This window comes from Lycorma delicatula, chromosome 9, assembly GCF_047948215.1.
Source record: "Lycorma delicatula isolate Av1 chromosome 9, ASM4794821v1, whole genome shotgun sequence".
NCBI lineage: Eukaryota > Metazoa > Arthropoda > Insecta > Hemiptera > Fulgoridae > Lycorma > Lycorma delicatula.
Genome location: NC_134463.1, coordinates 63718619 through 63744236, shown reverse-complemented (window position 1 = coordinate 63744236; position 25618 = coordinate 63718619). Strand labels below are relative to the sequence as shown.

Below are 25618 nucleotides of genomic sequence, written 5' to 3'. Positions count from 1 at the left end.
TATTTAACATCTTCGAGTTTTGAGATTCAAATCCTAGAAAAGGTAAGGTACATTTATACTGATTTCAATAGTAGACAGTAGATACCGGAATACTTTGATGGTTGTGGTTAAATTAACCACACAACTCAGTCGGCTTGAGTCTGTACTTAGGCCGATAATGGTCGGCCTGACTCTGTACAAGACTACACCTCATTAAATGTTACTCACATCATCCACATCTCATTGAGCCTTGAGGTTGCTTATTGTTCTCAAGTTGAACAGGTTATTTATTAGAAATAAAAAACTTTAATGGAATAAAACAAACATCATACTTATGTATAATATCGATTGTGATTTTAAAAAAATTACTGTCGTTTAAAGAGAATGCTTGTAGACTTTAATGGAATAAAACAAACATCATATTTACGTATATTATCGATTGTGATTTCAAAAAATTACTGTCGTTTAAAGAGAATGCTTGTAAATTAAGACGTTTTCAACAAAGTGGCAGGTTCTTGGATTTGGATTTTGATCATTAAAGGATAACTAAAAATAACGCTGTCTTCATTGTCGATTTGAAAATATTTTTTTCTGTTTTGTTATTGATATGGTTTCCTTAGTATTGAATTTTTATAGAATTTTGATGTATGCAGCATTACACATAGCATATATGATATAATTCTGATATATACTTATTTTCACGCGTTAAAGCATGAAAATTATTAGAAAACTTAGGATAAATAATAATACTTATTTCTACATATTATAGAAAAGCTCACTTGTTAAGTGCGAATCGCAATTTTTACTCTTTTTGTAATCATTTTTACTTCCTTATACGAAGTAAAGGAAGTATTATGATAACGAAAAATCTCGGTTTTCAACGGAAATATCCATTTTGACTAGTTTCGGCGTGACGTTTGTACGTACGTACATACGTACGTACAAACGTACGCATAACTCAAAAAAGATTAGCCGCAGGATGTTGACATTTTGGATTTAGGACTGTTGTAACATCTAGTTGTGCAACTCATCTTTTGATTGCAATCGACTTGAACAAAAATGTCCAAAAAAGTAAAAAATCCAAATTTGGATTTTGGAATTTTTCTTATCTGCAGTAATAAGTGCTAATTAGAGCTTTTCAACGATATATCATAAGTGATACGTATTTTCATTAGTTCCAGAGTTATAGCCAAATGAAATTTTAATTAATGAAATATTTGGATCTTAGAAGGGGAAGGGACATCAGTTCGAATCAGACTTCTTTTCCTTCTTGTTAACTTTTTTTTTTTTTAATTTAAATATATTGATTTATTAATAATTAAAAATTAATATCTGGTTGTAAAAACAATTTTACGATAAATAATGATAACAATAAGAAAAAAAGAAAAATCAAAAGTTATTAATGAAATAACATTTTATGTAATTTTCATTTTAAAAAAAAATTGTGTATATGTGAATTTAATAGGCGTACAAGGTAGTCATGTGGTGTCTACGTCAATTTTTTTTTTAATTTTAAACTAGACACAAGCCTCTTGTGTTCACATATCATTTAAACGGCTTCTTTAATTTAGGAAGGTTTTTTTATAGGATTACATTTAAAACAGAATTAAAACTAAAAACTTCTTGTACAGTTCTGCACAAGAAGACTGATTTTTCGTTATTTTATTTCGTATAATTATTCTGTAAAATGATTTGTCTAAGAAATATACAAAACATAAATTAAATAAAAAATTAAAAGAAGTATAAATTTTATTTCATTTAAAATTAAAATATATTTTCTGTTTGTAAGAAAATTAAATTATTATAACCGTAATTTGATGACATAATTAAAAATAGTGGAGACCCTTATAATCAAGAACCAAGATTAAACTCACACATTAGTGAGATAAGCGCGCATTAAAAATATACTATATAAAGTCAAAATAACCTCAAATTGAGCTTATTTTGTCTGTTTTCGACTTTAAATTATGTGTAACCGATTCCACCAATCTCCATCAAATTTTCACATAATCAACTAAATTTCAATGAAATTGATTCAGTACTTTCTGGAAATTGTCGAGCCACAAATCTTTAAAATTTTGTGGAACAATTGAACTTAACTCAGAAACGACTCATCCAATGTTCATAAAAGTTTTACATGCACAATTTCAGATAACACCACAACAGCATAGCTAAATTTCCATGAAATTCATCCAGTAGTTCTGGAGAGTTTCGATCCATAAAACTTTATGCATAAATGTTATTTTTGATTTTCGAGCCAAAAACTTTTATACATGAATGGTATTTTCGTAATCATCATACCTCAGAACGTAAAGAAAATTCATTTTCACCCCCCCAATCACACCATGCGAGCAAAAAAAAAGAATATCTCAAATTGAGGTTATATTGTCTTCTTTCGTTTTCCTGTGCCTCCGGGAATTACCGTTCAGGTATTACTACAGAGGATGAATGAGGATGATATGTATGACGAGTGTAAATAAAGTGTAGTCTTGTAAAGTCTCAATTCAACCATTCCTGAGATGTATGGTTAATTGAAAACCCAACCACCAAAGAACACCGGTATCCACGATCTAGTATTCAAATCCGTATAAAAGTAATCCTAGCCTTTACTAGGAATTGAACGCAGGCTTCTTAATCAGCTGATTTGGGAAGATGCCTTCACCACTAGGCCAATCCTGTGGGTTGAGGTTATGTTGTATGTTGTCAAACTTAAATTACCATAACTCAGGAACGACTCAACTAATCTTCATCAAATTTTCACACATTCACAATCTCAGATACACTACTACAGTGTATCTAAATTTCAATGAAATTGATCCAGTCGTTTTGCTGATTTTATAGATATATATGTACGTATAAGGAAGTTACATTTTAAGTGAATGGTATTTTTTTTGTACTCCGCATCGCTCAAAACATAGAAAATTCAATTTCACCCTGCCCACAATCATACCATGTGACCGAAAATAATATCGTACTTTTCTTCGAAAAGTCGTTAAAAAACTACTTAAAAAAAAAGTGATAAAAATGTTTTCATTCTTCTCTAAATTTCATATTTTTGAAGCCGAAACTAAATTTTATATCACTTTTTTTTAATTTGGCTCCACTTTAAGGAAATTATAATTTAAGGATTTTAAAAGTATTTTCCTTTATAATTAAGTTAGTTTTATTGGTTTTTTATTTATTTGTTTTTTCCTTTAAATTAACAAAGAATTTCATCTGTATTTAAGATGAACTCAAAATTTTAAAAATAATTATTCTTTAAAAATGATTTATTTTTTTTAGTCATGCTATTTGACGTGTTTGATACTATTTTTTTACCTCACTCCCTTATTTCTTTTTCGGCTAAAAGTTATAACCCATCAATCATAACTTTTTTCTTAATCTTTCTCTTCTGTTCAAATAGATCCATATAAAAACTTCATTCAGTGAATGTTTAAATGAAAAAGTATCTTAAAATATGTCAAAACCAAAAATTATACTTCTATAATGTATCGACTAGTATTCTGATGTTATATTAAATTAGGATATTATTTTTTTTTAGTGTAATTTCAATTATTACAATGGATATCTTAAAAAAACATAAATCTTTTAAGCGCGATAATTACTTTTCGTAGGTTAATTTTCCTCCAGGAAAATTTATTTTGTTTGTGAAAGAATTTTTTTTGACATCTTAGAATTTTATTATAACAATTCAAAAATAATATATTTATCTACATAAATATTCTTTACGAAGAATATTATAACAAGAAAAGGACTTTGTTTTCGCTCCAGCAGATACCTAATTATTCATAACACGTGGTCTACATGATGCTTCCATTTGATATGACGTCAAATGTTTTCCCAACTGTCATTATACTGAATATGACATCCTCTTTTATATTGTATGTTTTCTTCAAATTCTGTTCCGTACTTGAAATAATTGTAGATTAATTTAAGTTTTAACCTTTGTAGAGTTAAAAAAAAAATTATTTATGAATTTTTTTTTCTGTAAAGCATTATTGTCACTTTTTCTGTAACTCTGTTAAGATATTTATTATTCAGATATTTTTGAACCTCAAGGATTTTCAATTAAAAATTCGAATTTTTTTTTATCTGTATCAATATATTTTTTTTTTAATAATGTTTTAATTAATAGCATTCAAATATCTTCCCTTTTTCTTAAAATATTAAATATATTTTAACTAATTGATTTTATTATTAAAAAAATAAAATAATAAAACGTTATACAAGAATGGTATTTTCGTAACCCTCATACCTCAAAACGTAAAGAAAATTATTTTTACCATCCCAATCCCTTCATGCAACAAAAAAGTTCAAATTTCATAAAACAAAGCTCGTATCAGTTGGTGTAATGGGAATGCTAAAAAAATTTTGACCGAGAAAATGTAAAATCCGTTTATAATATCGTAACAGGAAACGTAACTAACTAGTTTCCGGCTTGTATAATTATATCCAAGTTTCGTCTCCTGTTACGATATTATAAACGGATTTTGCATTTTCTCGGTCGAATTTTTTGAGCATTCCCATTACACCATCAGCCTGTTTTCGAGCTTCGGTCAAATTATGTGGAATCAATCGGAAAAAGATATTTTTCATAGATAAATGTACAATTAGAATCGAATATACTGGTCTTCCATATATTAATCTTAAGATTTCTTAAGAAACGTAATAAAAATAAAACTAAATAATTTTTTAAATTTTAAAAGATGACGTCAAAACAAAACTATGTATTTCTTAGTACCTCCTTAATTTGGCACCTACTTTTAAAGTTTTAAAATATATTTTTTTCTTTTTTCTCCCCAATTTTTTTTAATAAGGCATTTTTTTTATACAGGCAGCGGTTTTTTAACGTGTCTGTATTTTTTTAAATAAAAATAAAAAGTGAAAAATAAATAATTATTTTTTATTTAATTTTTAAAGAGATTTTAAATACGTCATAAAGGTAAGGCTAAATATTTTTTTTTTAATTCTAAAAGTTGACGCCAAATAAAAAGACTTCGAATTTCTTAGTACCTCCTACTTAATTTGGCGACTACTTTTAAAATTTGAAATTATTCTCTTATTTTTAGTGCGTTTTTTCCCCAAGTAGTTTTTACTTTTTCCTCAATTTTATTTTAATAAAACTTTCTTTCTAACGCTGAAATCGATGTTTTATAACTAAATATTTATTCGCTTTAATAATGTCTTCTGTATTGTTTATTAAATTTCGTAATGTTAAACTTAAGGTTTACATAAATAATAAAATTAGGCCCTTTTTTAATAAGTTTTATATATTTTTATATTAATTATAATAAATATATATTTTCTTATTTTTATTTTACTAGTAGATTTTAATAATTAATATGGAAATTCAAAATTATTTATTATTTTTTTAAAAATTAAGTATAATCCCACGGTTTACGAATGCTTGTGGTTAATATGCACTTATTCACTCACGCAGCCTATAGGATAAATATATATTATACTAGAAATGCGCGCGTGCACACAAATATACTTGGCTTTTTTTTTTATTTTATATTATACGTACACATATATTTACGCGCATAAACTCCCATCGTTTTTTATATTGTTATTGTTTTTTGTTTCTTTTGGTAACTACACTTGATTCAGTGTTTATTAACAATAGACATGGCAACGAATTTTCTGGTACTTTATGTGGGAAATGAAAACATAATAAGGTTTATTGTAATTTATTCAAATGTTTTTGTATATTATTTAATTTATTTCTTAATCCGTTTTCTTTTTATTCCTCTTTTACTACTCAAATTGTTTCCTTATATATATATATGTATTCATTTTTATCTTATCTTACTTTAAAATATTTAAAGAATAAAAAATAAATTAGGAATTTTTTTTCTCATTTATTAAGATAAATGTTGTGGGAAAATGTACTCATATGCCCACTCATGGAAGTCATATACATACATACGATTACAAAAACGTATTCCTTTTTAATATGCTTATTACGTATACTTGTAAAGTCAATTTTTAAAAATAAAATCGACTTTACAAAAACATAACTGTAACAAATAAAATATTATATTTTACAATCCGTTAAGCTTTTACTTTTAGCCGGCCTCAGTGACGCGAGTCGTAGCGTCTCGGCCTTTCATCCAAAGGTCCCGGGTTCGAATCTCGATCAGGTCTGGCATTTTCACGTTCTAAAAAATTGTCGTTTCAACTCATCCTCTGATACAACGCCTAACGGTGGTTCCGGAGGCTTAAGGGTTAAAAGTCTAACTTTATTTGTTTTTGTTTTCCTTCATTTTCTTGGAGATTGTTGAAATCTTTACTAATTTTCTAAAGATGGTTCTATTTTATATTATTTCTTCATTTTTTTTTCTTAGGTTTATTACTATCCCGTTTAGATACTGCTATAGCTCTAGAAGGGAAAATATTATAATCGGTCCAATTTGGGCATATGCGGTTTTCACGGGATCTTGACGTTTTGACATATAAGGAACCCAAAAAATTGGATGGAAATTTTTTGGATGTTAATGTTCGTGTGTGTGTGTGTGTGTGTGTGTGTGTGTGTGTGTGTGTGTGTGTGTGTGTGTGTGTGTTCGGTGTTGGTCTTTAAATCACCTTATATCTCCAGAACTACTGGACTGATTTTGACCAAACTTAGTCAGATTACTTTCTATATGTGGAACATTGATGCCATTAAATTTTCAACTTAAAAGGTCAAGGGGTGGGGCTGTAGAGCAAGGTCATCCTCAGTAACTCGAGATTTCGTCTAATTAAGGTTTATTTTTCTTAAGCACATTTGTTAATGATGAAAAAATAACAATATTTGTAAAAAAAAGTTTTAAAAAATCGCACTACATCCCAAAAAATGCTTTAAATTACTGCTACATTGTGACGTCACAGTTGAGCGGTAGAATTAAATAAATGAATAATAGTTAAAGTGTAAAAAACGAACTCGGTCGGGCTGGGTGTCAACCTCAATCGCCTAGTTGACTCAGTACCTGGTGTGTTAAACCTCGCGGCTACACAATCGTACAAGCAAAATTTGTTCTATGTTATAGTTGTGAAATTACGTTTGTTTAGTTAGTGCCGACCGTTGTCACTAGTACCACAACATCCGCGGAATTAAATTCGGGCGCTCTAGTTGGAAACATTGAATTAAATGAAAAAATAATATATTTAAATAAAATGATAAATATTTTGAATTAAGTTGAGTGTGTAAGCCGTGCATCAGAAACAACCATAAGTTGTCAGCTATTTTTGGAAGCATTACGGATTGATTTACCTTCTTTTTTTTTGTTGTAAATATGGTTGAAAATTTTGTTTTATGAACCTAGTAACATTCATTCTCATAAAATCGCTGAAGAATTTGGCTCTTGTTTTTCTGATGGAACCGGACATTTTCTCAGTTTGATTGCGTTTACATAGATCTTTATAATTTTTGAATTTGCATTCGTTTGTTTTATTAAATAAAAAAACAGTGATTTAAAAATAAAACCGTTATACAGGCTCATTCACGGGAACCGGATGTTTTTATAATAATCATAAAAAATTGAATATTTACTTTTAATATTATTTTAATATATATTATTTAATATATATATATATAAATTATTTTAATTGAATATTTAAGTTTTACTGGTACTGAAACACTTGTTAAATCAAAGCATTTGTTACTTACTCATGAACGAAAAATTATGTCCAACAAGTGATGTCCATTTTGGGCAATACATTGTTGTAGCCTTTCACGGTTACTGGCCTCAATTCTTTTCAGCATGTCTACATCAATCTGGGTGACATGATGACGAATTGCGATCTTTAGGTCCTCCAATGTACGCGGTTTATTGCCGTACACACGCAATTTCAGAAACCCCCACAGAAAAATAATATCACAACTACTCAAGTCGGGGGACCGAGGGGGCCGAGGAATGTCGCCGAATCTGGAAACGATCCGTCCCGGAAACAAGTTACGGAGAACAGCCATCGTTGCCCTCGCTGTGTGCGCTGTAGCTCCATCCTGCAGGAATAACACATTTTGAAAATCGATTCCCCGGTTCTGTACCTCACGGATGAAAAACGTATTCAACATCGCAATGTAACGATCAGCTGTTACAGTTACGGCAGCGTCATTTTCTTCAAAAAAATATGGTCCAATAACATCGACCTTTCCTATTGCACACCAGACAGTCCCTTTGGGCTATGAAGTGGTCTCTCGTGAAGCTGATGTGGGTTTCTTTCTGCCCAATACCAGCAATTCTGTTTGTTGACGAAGTCATTCAGATGAAAATGGGCTTCGTCACTCATTAACAATAACAAATATTCATGTTCTTCAAAAACGGTAAGCATTTTTCGACAAAATTGTAATCGCTGCGTGAAATCTTGCTCGTTTAACTGCTGCACGACGGCTATCTTGTAAGGATGGAAATGCAGGTCTGTATGCAGAATTTGTCTTACCGTACTTGTGCTCATTTGAAGCGTTGCTGAATGCCTCTGAATAGAGCGGCGTGGGCTTCTGACAATGGCTTCCCTTATTCGTTCGATGTTCTCCGGAGTGCTAGCAGTTCGTCGGGGACCCGGTGGTTTTTTCTTCAATATTGAACCACTTGTTCGAAGGTTGTTTACCCATCGCAATATTGTGTTACGAGAAGAGGGACACTTGCATTACGATGGATATTAAACTGACGGCAGAAATCTCGCTTAACAGCAGTTATTACGGATTCGTCAGTTCGCACAAAACTACCATACGCGTACAGGCGTTGGTCTAGCGTCCACGGGTCCATCTCAACGACTAAAATGTAAATGCTATGAACAAAGGAAACGCCAGACACCAGCCACGTGCCCCTCCCACCACGAACGCCCGAGTACAACCCACTTCAAAAACATCCGGTTCCCGTGAATGACCCTGTATAATAAATATTCAAACTAGTAAAAGATTATTACACTTGCATAAATTTAAACATTATTAAAGAATCTATCTTATGTAATGTAAAGATAGTAAAAACTACCAGAAATTATAATTATTCATTACATTAATCAAAAAAGTTTTTTAGGTAGATTTCATAAGAAAGCTGCCTATTGTAATGGGTACCATGATTCGACTTCCAAAAAATTTCGACATATCTTCGTGTTTTACATCCCCCAGACCCCAAAACCACCGTCAGTTCAAAAGTTTATATATATATAAATTTCACTTTCTTGTGAACATAATAACTGCCGTAATTTTTCGCCAATCGCTTTCAAATTAAATAAAATATAACGACCCAAAATCTTGGTCGAGTTTGTTAATGGGCGAAATCGGAATATGGGGTTAGAAATGGGAGGACTTTTTTGAAAAAACAAGATATCGCTATAACTTTCCTATTAAGTAAAATATCGAATTAGTTTAAAGTCCCTACTATTCTTTGAATAAGGGCTTACAACCTATCTAAGTAAACCTCCCTTAGTAGGCACAGTATCGAATCGGTTTAAAGTGGTAATGTTTAGTCCTCTAAACATTACCTAAAACTTTTGTCTGAAACAATTTTTGATGTTAATCCCCTAAACATTACCTAAAACTTTTGTCTGAAACAATTTTTGATATGGCCAACCCTTACGGCAAGAAATGACCAAAATGTTGCTGGAATTGTAAGAAGATTGGGCTTATCGTATGCTAAACATGTGAAACTTTTTCACATGCAATCATTGTATTGAGTAAATTTGAAATTTTTCTTAACTTTATGGTGGAACTCTTTTTTATCCCCTACTTAGCACCGGTTAAATCTACCTCCGCCTTTCGGCATGATGAAAGGGATTTATATATATATATATATTTAATGAATTTTGTAAAGTAAACTAATGAATTTTGTAACTATACTTATTTATTTTCAGAAAAATTTAAAACTTTTAAAAATGTTTTGAAAAAGGTTTTTCATTTTTTGATTGATTACAGTAGTATTCCCTTCAGATAGCTTTATATATCAACCAGAAAAACATAAAATTGCACAATATATTCTAAAATTTGTAAAATATAATTAAAAGTATTTAGGTATTAAGTCATTCCAGCTATCCTGATAATTTTCTTCTGTAGATGGTTGTAAATAGATAAGAGGAGATGTGGCGGCAAAAATAAATTATTATTGTTATTATTATTGTTACATTATTAATGATAATGGTTAATTTATGAATGAATATTTTATAATTAATCAGGCTTTCTATAAAAGTAGTATGATTAAAATAATTTGTAATTTTGTTATAACGATATAAAAATTTGTTTTTAATAATTGTTATTGAGAAAAACAGTTGAAAATCGTTTTATCCTTTAAATATTCAGTTGTTCTTTATAATTGATTGTTAATATTACAATTCGCACGCTGTAACGTGTGAAAGAAATCTTTTAATTCACATTGATCTCTACCATTAACTGAATTACCTCCGTTGAAAGTTAATGCTTCGTTAAATTAAACTCCAGTCTTTTTATAGAATTATTACATTAATAATAATAAAATAAAACTTTTTTTTGTCTGTGTTCCTTAGATATTTCTATAGACGTTATAAAAAAAGTTCATTATTCTTGTTTTTTTATATATATCTTTTATTAATAGAATTACTTTAATTTCCGGTAGCCAGATTTCTTATTAAAATTAATTGCCAATTTATTTATTTATTTTTTTATTTGAATTTTAATTAATTACCCTTATAACTTTTAAAGTTTATTTTTATATAATTTTATTAACTTATTAATTATAATTCGATCACATTATTGTTTCTTAATATTTTTATTAATTTATCCTTTCTTCGTATAGCTTGGTTTTTTATAATCTGCTTAAAACATGACCTCTTCTATAAATCTGGAACTCTTGAATTTTATCAATTCTGGTGTTAAAATTAAATTTAAAAAAAATACTTAAACAAAGTAATGTTTTCTTTTATAATTTGTTTTTTTTATTTGTATTTATATCTTGATTATTTTTCATTAAATTTTACTCATTTAATAGAAAAAATATAATAATTCCAATTTAATTATATATTGTTCGCTATTATTACTTAATCTTTGACCTATAACATCCTTTCATCTAATTATCTGTTATTATCATATAACTATTTACAATTTAGATTAATTTTATTAAGCAAGGCCCGTTGGTAACAATGTATAAATATTTATATAATTATATTTTTCACTTACCAACATTCATTAATAGCTACTATGTTCAAACGCTTTCGGAGATTATGGAAAAAAAATATATTTCATTAAAATTATTGATGTGGTGAAGTAAACATTTATAAGTATATTGTCATTGTTCCTGAGGATGGAGTAGTAATCTCCAAAAGTGTTTGAACATAGTCTCTATTAATGATTGGTCTCTATTAATGATGTTGGTAAGTGGAAAATATAATTATGTAAATATTTATTTACAATTTATATAACTTTTTTTACCGAATTTTCTAAGAAAAGAACAGAATTACTTTCGATCTTATGATGGGAATGGTGGATGAAAATGAATTTTCTTTACGTTTTGAGATAGGAGGAATACGAAAATATCATTCACTTAAATTGTGGTTCCTTATATATTTATTTATAAGATTATATATAAAATTTTGTGGCTCAAAAATTTCCAAAATTACTATATCAATTTCATTGAAATTTATTTATTCTGTAGTAATGTATCTGATGTTATCCATGTGAAAATTTGATGAAAGTTGGTTGAGTCGCTCCTGAGTTGCGCTTAATATAAGGTCGACAACAATCAACAGCCTCAAGTTGAGAATTTTTTGGTGCACGTTTTAGATTGGGGGGGGGGGGGTGAAAATGATCTTTCTTTTCGTTTTGAGGTATGAGAATTACGAAAATAACATTCATGTATAAAGTTTTACGGCTTGAAACTCTCCAAAACTACTAGATCAATTTCATAGAAATTTAGATGTGCTGTGGCAGTTTATCTGAAGTTGTGCATGTAAAAAAATTCATGAAAATTTTTTACTTGTTCTCGAGTTACCCTCAATTTAAATTTGAAAAATTTCAGCTGAGCAAGTTAGAAGCGGTTCGTTATGATGCTGCAAGTTGGAATGTTGACGTTTCTTTATGTGCAGTATTTATTATTTACAATATTGATATAACGAACGCTAGGCATCTTTGAAAAAAAAATTCTAATTATGCAACACATTTAATAAAAGAAGGACATATCCCAATGGAAATGGAAGAATCAACGAAATTAATTCACAAACGTGTTAAAGCAAGAAGAGTGAACATTTTAGAAAATCTAGAAATCTTTAAATTAAAAAGTAACAATAAAATGATCATAAATGAACAGATAAATAATCAAACGGATATCCTTTTCAAGAACCTCAATTTATTGAAAGTAAGAAATAGATGAATAAAATTAAAAGATAATGATTCTAACAAATAAACATCTATAACAAAAAATGCATGTCCATAAACACAAAAATAAGACATTATAACTCAGTTATCCAACCAGAAATACTTTACGGATGCGAAACCATATTTGGACCGTACCAGACAAGGTTTACCGACAAACTGGAAAAGATTGAAAGACAGATTCTACGACGATGTATCAGGAAAAACATTAAAAAAGACGGGATTTGGAGAATTATTCCAAACGCAGAGATTTACAAAACGATCATTCCGATAACTAATAAATTTAGAAAGAAGAGAATTTCCTTTCTAGGACATATTTTCAGAATGGGAGAGACCAGACTTATTAGACGGTTAATCGAACTTTTCTGGAACAAGAAAAGCAGATCGAACTGGTTATACGAAGTACAGAAAGACATGGAGGAATTAGACATAACCCATGAAAATCTAAAAATGAAAACCGGAAACTATGAGAAATTAAAAAATAATGAAACAAGATTCCTATCAAAACCCAAGAAAACAATAAGCCGGGTATACTCTGAACAAGAAAGGGCAAGAAGATCTGAAACCCTTAGAAATTACTGGCAAAAAATAAAAGCTGAAAAACAACAAATCAGCAAGAAAAGATACAACTTGCCAAAAAAATGAACTAAATGGTCTTTAAAGTAAAAAAAATAAAAATAAAAATATAAGAAGAATATCAGATAAGGTATGACATCAAATGTAGGGAGGGACATTGATTAAATGCAATATAAAGATTAACAGAAATATAAAGTATCAGTACAATACGTTTTGACAATTTAGTGGTTCTGTATCAAGAGACAAAAGAATGATACTAAGAAATGTAAGCATAGAAAAAATTGTTATTTTATATATATTTATTTGTGTTTTTTTATTGTAATGCGTTTTTGACGTGTTACTGTTTTTTTATGGAACAAAGGCAATTTTTTTGTAAAATTTTAGATTAAAATGAGTTGATACTTTTTCAGAAGGAAACAATATAAAATAATAAAAAGTCGAGTTTTTTCTACTTATATCCATTCAATATTATCACTTTACTCTTTCGCTAATAGAATGTCTGTCAAAATAAATTTTTATTACCTTATCTTTATTTGAAAATAAAATAATATTTTTTTTTTTTTTTAGTAAAATTTAATGTTTTCCTGTGTTATGCGTTTAATATAAGAGATGATTAACATTAATTGAATAAAAACATGTTCAAAAAAAATTTTTCTAAACGTTGTTTAATTAAAAAACTAGATTTACATACTTTTCAATAAAGAAGAAAATCACGTCTTGAAAATTTAAACATGATTGACACTTTATAGTAATATTAATTAGATGATTTTACTCTCCTCATAATTAAAAATTTATTTCTAATAATTATTATTTTATCGGTTTTAATTTCATCCTTTAATTGTTAGTAAACTGTATTTATTTTTAAAGAATAAAACTGTTAAAGTTAAGTATGTAATTAATTTAGATATGATGAGATTAATGTGGCGGCCGATACACTAAATCGACAAGACTATACATGTTTTCTCTTTTTAAGTATTTCTTCCGTTTATCAGTAAGTATGAAATGGAAAACTAAATTGTATTTAATTGAATAAAAAGTACTTACTAGTACTCGATTTCAATTTCATTTTTTCTATATTATTTATTTTTTTTTATAATGATGAAGTAAAATATGATATCTTTTATAATTAAAAACTATTGTAAATTAGTTGTATAATGTTATTTAAATTGAATGATATTTTTTTTTTTCAGATGAGTGGTAAACGTACGCGCAGTTTTAAGTGCGCTGTACACCACAGGGACCGCGAGGTATCCAGTGAAAACGACTTCCATATCCTGCTACAGGAACCACCCCTCTTCCGCAGGTAAATTACTAACGTAACCACACTATATATTAATATATACATGTGTCTATGTGTACGTTATGTGTTTATGTAGGGAAGGAAACAACAATTCTCCCTTATTATCCGTTTGTGACATTAATAATAATGAATGTACGTGTATTCCATTATAAATTTACATTTAATTTTTTTCTTAATTTTTTCATATAAATTTTAAAAGTAACAAAGCTAACTAAATTTAAAGATACCTTCCTGCTCTGTTTATATAATGGATCAAAGTTAACATAATTATGTATACACTGAGCGATTTGTTTCTTTAATTTGTCATTTGTTTTCTTTAATTTGATAATTAATTTTTTGTTTCATTATTACAATATAAAATCGTGGGTATGGTCATATTGTTCTCTCCATTCAATTTTCTGTTAACTTATTCGGTTTTATTTCATTGCTTTTATTTTTATTTTTTAAAACTAAACAAAAATATTTTTGATTAAATTTTAACATAACGTGAATTTACGCTCGTGTCAAATATACAAAAAAATTCTTACCATATGCACTACTTTTTTTTCGTGTATATCTTCCAGTAATCACCGTCAAGTATTACTTCAGAGGATGAATGAAGATAATATGTATGAGTGTAAGTGAAAAGGAGATTTGTACAGTCTCAAGTCGACCTTGTTAATTGTCTAAAGTCGTGTCGTTAATTGAAGAACACCGGCATCCACGATATGGTATTCAAATTCGTATAAAAGTAATTGTCTTTACTAGGATTTGAACGTTGGAACTCTTGACTTCGAAATCAGCTGATTTGCGAAGACGCGTTCACAACTATATCAACCCGGTGGGTTAAGATATGCACTATTAATTTCATGGAAACATACTGATCAAAAAACGAACTATATCTGGTACTCATTGACCTTGAAAAAAGCCATACAACTAATATTCCAGACGCTCAGATCACAACTTATCCCTGAATACTATACCAGAATTTTAAAGTATATATACCACATTATAAAAACTGGGTAGTAACCTCTGCCGATACTGGTAAAGAAAGAACTTGACATCAGCATTGAGATTCATCAAGGCTCAATCCTGAGCACATTGCTGTTCACTCCTTCTTTTTTCTGTTTAGTCTCTGAGAATTACCGTATTGCTATTCAGTCTGGTTTTAAACTATATCACTGAAAATTTCCACAGACCGGACCCTTGGACGTTATTATATGCTGACCATAGTTTTTTGTGGTAGAGTTCCTACTTGAGATAAAAAATGATTTAACAGCTTAATATGATATGCTGGAAGAGGATTTAATATGAGGAGATAAAAGACATGCATTGCAATTTCTTGGGTTCAATTCCCATTAATAATCGACATCTTCATATTAAACGTACCGTGGTCAGTAAAGTGAAGGAGTTCAAATACTTTGAGTCCAAAGTAACTTCGACATTCAGTTTAGATAAGAATATGGATACTAAGACCAGAATGAGTTGTCTGAATCAGAGGTCTTTGCCTAGAATAGTATCTCTACCTGTTGAGTTAAAGGAAACATAGATAAATGATTAGTTGGACCAGTTCTTCTCTATAGATTGAAGTGTTAAGCGATACGGAAAGCTGATGAACAAAAATTGCATACCATAAAAATACGTATTGAGACTGGCAGAGGAGGAAAATATTTTATTTGGATAAGACTAGAAATGAATATATTCGTGGATTTTTCAAAGTACCGCAGATACAAGCAAGATAAACTTAGGGAATATCGGCCTGCACTGGTATAGCCATGTCATTCGTCAGGATGATGATTGTATGACAAGAATGATTTTTGAGATAGAAGAAGCCAAAAGAAAAACCATGGCAGTTCCCCCTACAGGATTAGAATCACATGAAAAGTTATAGCGAAGATTGAAATATCCTGAAATTGTTAAGCACTGGATTGAGTGACGTAAGATAATGGAAAACATGACCTCAAATGTATTGGAATAAAGCCAAGGTAAAGAAAAAGAAGAATATGTACTGTTAACTTGGTAATATTTATTCTTTCTTCATATTTTTTTTTAACCAGATTTGTTCTTTTTTCGACTAATGGGTTTTGTAGTTCACCCATTTTCCAAATAATAACTATAATAATAAACAATAGTCATTAAGTGACAAAATTAAGTTAACAAAAGTCAATAAAGTGTTCATTTTCATAAAGCTTATTAAAAAAATAAAATACACGGTATTTTAGTAATAGTCATTATTATTGGTTCAAAGTTTAGTACTATTTGAAAGGAAAAAATATTATATACGTATATTAATTGTTCCCAAAATGAAAATATATATTTCTATAAAATAATTTCAAAAAGTAGCACAACCTTATTGAAGAATGTTTCCTTCTTTTTTTGCATGTTTAATTGAGGAAAAATCGGTTGCACAATGCAGCAGAGAATATTCATTCTGTCCCAATACGATGTGCCAGTTATACCCAGACCCAGAATGCTTTCACAGAAAGGTATGTTGTGGATGTACCAAACAAGTCCTCCATCAAGTGACTGTACGACAAGTTCCAAGAGATGGGAATGTGACAGATACAGCCAAAAGAGGTCGACCGAAAGCGCTAATACTAGAAAAGTTGATCGACGTTCAAGCTGCATATTCTGTTACTCCCAAGAAGTCTGTCTTTCCGTCAGTAGTCCTCACAAGGCATTGCGTAAGTGTTTAAAGATGCATCCGTACAGAATTCGTGTCGTTGACGAGTTGTTACCTGCAGACACTCGAAAACGTGTAGCTTTCCCTCAGTGGCTCATATCATCTGTAACGCCAGATGGGGATGAACTCGATGACTGGTTTTGGTCTGATGAGGCATGGTTCCATCTTAATGGATAAGTGAATGTACAGAATTCACGAATTTGGTATACTCAAAATCCACATAAGCTCCACGAACAAAAAGTGGATGTTTGGTGTGCAATGTCACGTAGGCGAATCTTCATGACATTCTTTCATGGCACAGTGAAAAGGTGAGCGCTACATTCAGATGGTGCAACAATTCCTAAACTCTATACCTGGATTCCGGCGTGAGTACATATGGTTTCAGCAGGATAATGCTACCGTTCATACAGCCAACACTATGGCTTTTTTGTATCAGTATTTTCATGGACAAGTGATAAGAGGGGTCTTCTTGGTCTTTTGGTTTATCCCTTCCTTACTTTTTCTTGTGGGGATATTTTATGGTTGCTGCTTACAAAACTCATCTTTACACTATTTCCAAATTGCAGAGCGAAATTAAACAATATGTCGCTGCAGTTCCTCAACAAACTTTACAGCATTTCTTTAAGAGTATGCAACGTATTCAATTATATGAATCGCATAATGGAGTTCACTTTCAACTACTGTTGTAACTTACTCATTTTCCCATAAGGTTGCGTCACTCTTTAGATTTTTTTTTTAGACAATTTTTTTTTATAAGAGTTTCTGTATACCGTCCGGTCTGGTGCAAAATATTTAATCGAGATAACATTTTTTTTTATCTTTCTTAACTTCACAAACTTTTTTATGTATTTATTACCCACAGAAATGGCTGATAAATGAATAAATTTTTATTTGAAAATCTTTTTATTGCTCAAATTTCGCAAGAGAAATGAGAAAAGCTTAGTTATTTTGTACAGTCAAGAATAGTACGTTAAAAATTTTATCGCATTTCATTCAGATGTAAAATCAAGATTACTGAAAAAAAAAGAAAATCTCTAATTTTTAACGTAATAAAGTGAAACTCCATTTTTTAAAAGGAAAATAAATGGACATTCGCGATTTTATGAAATGAGTAATTAATCTTAAAATTCTTCAGAAAATATAAGTATTCTTCAAGTGTATAGATAAAGTACATGGGAAAGTAATATTTTATGAATATATTATAAAATAATATATATATATTAAGAAATATTTTACTTGTATTTCAATGTAAATTATGTATTCTATAATAAATATTACGTAATATTATGCATATAAATTTAATGTATTATTATAGTATGTTATGATAGCTTAATATAATTCTTAATTTTTATATTCCTGATACGTACCGTTGCAATCTATTCAACTTGTGAACAATAAGCATACCCCTGACAGAAATGAGAATATATTTGTGATGTAAATGAGGTGTAGTCTTGTATAGACTCAGAGCGATCATTCCTGAGATTTGTGATTAATTGAATCCTAATCACACCAAAGTACATTTGTATCCTCTTTCTCTCTAGCACTGAAATCTTATAAACGTAAATTAACTTTATTAGGATTTAAACCTCAGAACCTTCGACTTCGAAAATCTGCTGTTAAACAGCTGATTCTCAATGATGATTTTTACAACTAGCTCAATCTAGCGGATTTATTTAATTGAAGGAATGATTATTACAATGATTCCAATACTTATAATATTACAAAGCACGATAAATTCATAATATCAAATTTATTTAAACATTGGAAAACTATGATTATTTTTTTAAAATTTTTAGTGTATTTTTAATTTTGCTTTACTTATATATTAATTTAAAAATAATTTTATATGAAATTTTTTAATTTTAAGTCTAATTTTATTTTTTAAGAAAATAAGTAATTTATTAATCTTCTTCCCTTTATTTGAGAAATAAATTTATATTTGCACAAAAAAATAAATGTTTTTTTTTTTTTTAAATAACTTGTAAAAATATTGTTATTGAATAATAAGGTTATAGACCAGAGTAATGGGTTGACAATGCCGACGTCCCGCAGGCGTCGGGGCGCAACGGAAACGTCTTTGAATTAAAATAGCGGCAGACAACTATGCGTAGGAAGTTTACTTCTTTTGGCCCGCTTTTGAAGGTCACCTCTTTTTTTGTTTTGTTTCTTTACTTTCTTCTTTTGCTATCTCTTTCTTTTTCTTTTTTTCTTCCATAGTACTGTTATTTTAATTTTTTATATTTTTAAATAATTATTTATATGATGAATTCTTTAATTTTAAAAAAAATTAAATTTATTTATTAAAATATGTCTGTTTTTAATTATTATAATGTCACTGTTTTAAAATTTAATTAAATAATGATTTAATTTTTTTTTTAATTCATCAAAAAATTTAACATATTTTTTTCTATTTTATACTTTCTCATAGGATATGGAATGTGGTTGAATAAAAATTCACATTTTAAATTAGATAGTTATTAAATTAAATTATATACAGCATTTATATACTCGTATGATAAAATTATTTTTTTAAACCGTCAGATAACTACTACCGACCATGCGTTAAGGTTGTCTGGAATTATTAGATATGTATTTTACCTTAACATTTTCATAATGTTTTTTATTTCTGCATAAAAATACTTTTAACATCAGAATGACAATAGACTATATCTAAAAAGGCATATAAATCCAATACTAAGTAATGACACCTATGAATAAATAAAAAATATATCCAAGTAGCCTATCTAAACAGTGTAATTTTTTGTTTCAAAAACGAAATCCTCCACTTAAACCAGGTATGATCGCATACCAGCTTTCTGGCGTGCGCATACAATACAATTAATACAATTTTTGTTCGCTAGATTTCGGTTTTTCGTGGCGGCCAGAACGACAAGCCTCTGATCGTAGCGGCCAATTGGTCGCATCGGCAAGGTGCGCGTTCATTCATACAAATTCCATGCAAATTGTCACGGGGTTGGTCTAGTGGTGAACACGTCTTTCCAAATCAGCTGATTTAGAAATCGAGAGTTCCAGCGTTCAAGTCCTAGTAAAGTCAGTTATTTTTACACGGATTTGAATACTAGATCGTGGATACCGGTGTTCTTTACTGGTTGGGTTTCAATTAACCACACATCTCAGGAATGGTCGAACTGAGACTGTACAAGACTACACTTAATTTATACTCATACATATCATCCTCATTCATCCTCTGAAGTATTATCTGAAAGGTAATTACCGTAGGCTAAACAGGAAACAGAAAGAAAGTTCCATAAAAATTGGCCGCTTGCGGCCAGCTGCTTTCCTGGCCTGCGTTAAGTGCGCGTTTCTCCTAAATTGTTCAATGAAATATTCTATTAATGGACCAGTAGAAAATATGCTTCTCAAAGAAATTGCTATTTTTTTATAATCATCCAGATATATACAAATTTGCTAATAAAAAATGTTTAAACATAAATAATCATAAATTATAATTTTTGAAGTCCATATCAACACAACTTTTAATTAGCAACTTTTAATATGATGTGGTTTTCGAAATATCGGATTTAACTAAGAGTTGGAAAAGTTTTATTATTTTATTTATTTTTTTAATTTTGGTGAGTTTTTTTAAGTTAGTTTTATTAATGTATTATTTTTTTATATGATCACTTTATTTGATCTTTTTTTTAGCTATAATTCTTATTAAAAAAAAAGTCGTTTAGATATTAATACTGAAGTGCTCAGTATAGAAATATTTATTGCATTATTTTTAACATAATTTTAAAAAGAAATATTATTTTCTTAAATTTTCGTACGAAAATACTCTTTAATGATTGATTTAAATAAAGTTTTGTGTTAGCTTTATTGTATAATTTTAACGTTAAAACAATTGAACAATAATTTTTTTTTATATTTTCAAATTATGTATTTTAACAATTTAATTTTTCGTTTAAAAAATATTTATCATTTCGAACAATATATTTCCATTTCATGAAGATTATTATTTTTTAAAAAAATTATGATATTTTTTCATTTCTTTAAGTCAGTTAAAAAATAAAATCAATCAATAAAATGTACTTTTTATTATAAATATGTATTTGTATTTTTAACAGACTACAAGAAGGAGGAGGTTCTCAATTCGACCCGTATGTATAGAGGGATTCAGAAGGAAAAGGAAATAAATTGGGAAAAAATTCCAGAGGTTGAAATATGGAAAAACGTTCACAGAAACATATGTCCCAAAATTTTTTGTTATCGAGTTACGGCTAGCAAAGAATTTTACCTAGATTTCAGTTCCCCCGGTGAAATGAGGTCATACTGAAATTTTTAAGGTAGGGTAAAGGGGTAAAACTTGAGGGTTAATGGTTATGTTTTTTGACCTGAAAATCAAACAAAACAGGTTCCAAAATTGTATCTCTTGTAGTTCTTCTAATATCCAATGTAAAACAGAAAACTTTCGTGACGAAAAATACATTTTTTTAAGATTTGAAGTACAATTATTTGTTAAATGAATAATAAATGCATAAATTTTATTATCAAAAAATGTAGAGAATCTAATTCTCTAAATTCAAATTTCATCAAGTTTTCGTAATAAAATATATGCATATATTAGTCATTTAACAAAATTATTGTACTTCTAACCTAAAAAAAAAAAATTATTGTCACCAAATTTTCTGTTTTCCCGTGGATATAATGAAAACTGTGCCGGATACAATTCTGGGTCCTGTTTTATTCAATTTTTCAGGTCAAAATACATAAACCATCAAGTTTATCCCTTAACGCCTTAAAAATTTCAGTTTGACTTAATTTCACCGGAGAAACTGAAACCCGGGCGAAATTTCTCGATAGCCGTAACTCGATAACAAAACGTTTTCGGATATATGTTTCTTTATGGAAGCACTAGAATCAGTTCCCAATTTTCCTCTTTCTCCCGAATATCTCTGTATAATTTTTTTTTTTGTTTTGTTTGTCCGACCATAACTTTTCACCAGTGCATCAGTTTAGAAAATGTTTTTTTAAACAATTTAAGACGATCACGTAGTCGACTCTCCACTGTTACCGATTGTTACTGGACATTAAAGAGAGAGTTGGGCAAAAATTCTTATCTAGGCAGTGATATCTGTTTGTAAGTTCATCTACTTGATTAGCAGTATGACTATTTTTGTTAATGGAAGAACGATCCTGAATCTGTACTATTTCGGAAAATATTCAAATTTTTCAGGAAAAAATATCTTCGCATAAGGAACACTATAAAGCACTCTGTAATTTACCCATATTGATTTTAAAGTAGTTCAAGCGTTTATTATTATTTTTAAGACTTACTGATAATAAAATGATTCCTGCTTAACATAATAAAATGGAAGTTTTTCAGTTAATTTTACATCTTGCACTAATAAAATAACTTGCCTCTTAAACTAATCTTGACGGAAACGATTCTGAACTTTGATTACGGGCATTTTTGTATATTAATAGCTTTTCATCAAATGGTAAATTTACTAATTCTTTTGCTACGAGCAGTAATCCTAACTTTTTCCCACTATGCTTAAGATGGGACTTGAGTGTTTCTTTAGCCTGACAGATCTTATATTGGTAATACTGACATTACACCTTAGTTGTGGGTATAAAGTTCTTTTACGTAATATATAAATGGTATGTTTTTAAACGTTTATTTCTTTTCTAAAGGCTCCTACATCGAAAACATGTGTTAGATTACTCGATACTTGACGCATTTTCTGTAAATGAGTATGTTTTTCATCGGCTCTTTTTTTCGCAATTTCTTTACGTTGACGCTCTCTTTCAATAGTGAATCGATCTGAACGTTATTCAGGCGTTTCATTATAAATCGATGAAAAACGATGTGATTTTGTTCTTAAGTATCATGTGAAAGGTGTCTACAGATCACATTATGTCGATGTTCCCTTTCAGACTACATTTCTTTTTACAATTTATATTTCATGAATCCCTGACATTTAGAGAGCTTCTGCTAATTTTCGATATCTGATTCTTGATTCCAAATCCTTTGCATAGTTTTCTTCAACTCTAAGTTGTTTTGGTCAGTTTTGGTTAGTTGCACTAACGTCCACAGTTTCATTGCATCTTTACATAATATGTACTATTATATAGCATAATATCTTGCAAAAATATCAAAATATAACAACGTCAATTGTCAAGAGTGATTAAATAATTTATAACTTATTGTAACGTCCTGGAATGAAAGATGATCTTCATGACTTCCTTTCTTTTCTTTCTTTTTTTCTGTTTAGCCTCCGGCAGTTAACGTTCAGATAATATTTCTGAGGATGAATGAGGATGACATCAATGAAAATGAAGTACATAGTCTCAGGTCGACCATTCCTGAGATGTGTGGTTAATTGAAACCCAACCACCATAGAATACCGGTATCCACGATCTAGTATTCAAATCCATATAAAAGTAACTGCCTTTATTCGGTTTTGAATGAATCTGTATCGTTTAAAGAGAACATCCTTTTTCTTACGAGTAATTTATTTTCTGTAAGTTTGTTATATTTCCACTTCGTTGATGTTTAAAAATTAAAAAGAAAATACTTTTGACAAAAGATCCCCCAAGAAAAAAAAAATATTGAACTGAAATGGAAAAAATTATTTTTCCACTACGCCCTCAGAAACATTTTTGGAACTTTTAAGACAGTCACGAAATTTGTTATCACAAGATGACGCAAATTTTGTATGATTTTCAAATCGAATTTTTTCTATTGAATAATGCTATATATTACAATTAATTACCTTTTACATACTAATAATGTAGATATAATACAATGAGTATTTTTGTTAATGGAAGAATATTCCTGAATCTGTTCTATTTCAGTATTAACCTTAATGTTTCCAGAATAATGTAATAATACATACTTTTTTCTTTTTCCTGTTTAGCTTCCGGGAATTACCGTTCAGATATTACTTCAGAGGATGAATGATGATGATATGTATGAATGCAAATGAAGTGCAGTCTTGTACAGTCTCAGTTTGACCATTTCTGAAATGTGTAAATTGAAACCCAACCACCAAAGAACACCGGTATCCACCATCTAGTGTAGAAGTAATCCGTATAAAAGTAACTGCCTTTACATAAAACATACTAATTAATTACCTTTTGCAATACTTTTAACTTATCATAAATTTCGTCATCCACATCTCGTACATGCACAATTTTTTTAAAATGGCGCCAGTTTAAAAAAAATGTAATTCAAACATTATATTGAATGCGTAATGTAAAAGCTAATCTTCCTTTTCGACGCAATATTTTAAAAAGCTTTTTTCACTTTGAAGTTTCAGTTTTTTTCAATAGGTTTTTTCTTGTGTGTAATAATTAACGGAAATTTTAAATACTTCTTTTACTGTATTTATTTAAAAGAAAAAATTAATTTTTAATTACTTTCTTTGTGTGTAGCTATTTAAATTGTATTACTTTATAAAAAAAGTAAATTTTGTTGTTTTTTAAAAGAAAAAAATATTCTTGATTAAATAAGATTAATTTACCAAATATTTATTACATTTAGACAAAAAATTAAAAAGAAAAAATACAGCTGTTATCTGTTTATTATCTAATAACTGATATTATGTATTTTCTATTAATATTAATGAAAACAATACATTAATATTGTTATAAAAAAAATAAAGGAATTTATAATTTATTCTTAAATAAAAAAAAATATATTTTAATTTGTAAATTTTTATAGGAAGATTAAAATTAATTTAGATGCGGTATGTTAATTTAAGATTATATTGATGATGAATTAAATTTATATACTTTTATTTATTTAAATAAACTTTAAGAATCAAATAAATTTTGATGGCAATTGTTTATTTTACAGTTTTTATAACGATTTTTTTTTAAAGTCATAATATTTGTATTTTAAAAATCTATTAATCTGATTTTACTGTATTAATTTTGTGTTTATTTTTTTCGAGAATTCATAAAATGGTATCTGGAATTCAGTTGTTTTATATTTTTATTTTATTTTTTTATATCTTTTTAGTGTTCTAGTTAAAAGTTAGTTAAAAATTCAAATATAATGAATCGTTTGTATAATAATTATGTTTTCCGCATTGAATAAAGGAATATTTTAATGAATTAAATCAGTGAACAATGTTTCAATTAATTTGTAAAATACCATTAATGAAAAAAATGGTGAGTTGTAAATTATTTTTATTCTTATTAAAAAAAAAAAAAATTATTTTCATTTATTTTAATATTCTTTCTCATTGTTTTGACTTATTCGGATTTTTTGTTAGCCTAATTAAATTCGGTTTTATTATTAAAATTATTTAATTTATATTTTATTTATCGTTTTTAAAATGTCTATCACAAGGTAATTATTTTTATTAATATTTAAATCTTTTTTATCTTTGTTTTGCGAAATGTTTTACAATTATTATTGAGTTTGATTGAAATTATTATTTTCAAATTATGAACGATTTTCGGGTCTTAACTCTCTTTTACAATCATCAAGATGATTTCATAAAAACCTTTAACAAAAATGAAAATTATTTATCAGTGTTTTTATTTAGAACCACCACTATATTTAATAAGTTTAAGAATAAATTAGGGAATATAGAAGTAGTGAGGAAAATAAATAATTTCAGAGACTTTTTTTTTAAATAAAACTTTAAATATTTGTATGATTTCAAAAAAACTTTTTCAATATTCGGCCTACAGAACATGACCGTCTTTTCCGTTTTAATTTTATTTTGTAAATTACCAAAGAACATTTTATTTTTTCCGTTAATAATAATATTTTTGTAATTTAAATTTATCGGAAATGTAAGCT

General features: G+C 28.6%; 1 protein-coding gene across 3 annotated transcripts in view; it reads left to right on the top strand.

The window, feature by feature from the left end:
• The window catches only part of LOC142329985 (protein rhomboid-like), a 295664-nt gene that overhangs the window by 212809 nt on the left and 57237 nt on the right, over positions 1-25618 (top strand). For all 3 annotated transcript variants that reach the window (XM_075374980.1, XM_075374979.1, XM_075374978.1), the window contains exon 2: positions 14065-14177. In XM_075374980.1, the coding sequence (XP_075231095.1) occupies positions 14065-14177 (113 nt within the window). The remainder of the gene's footprint in view (positions 1-14064; positions 14178-25618) is intronic.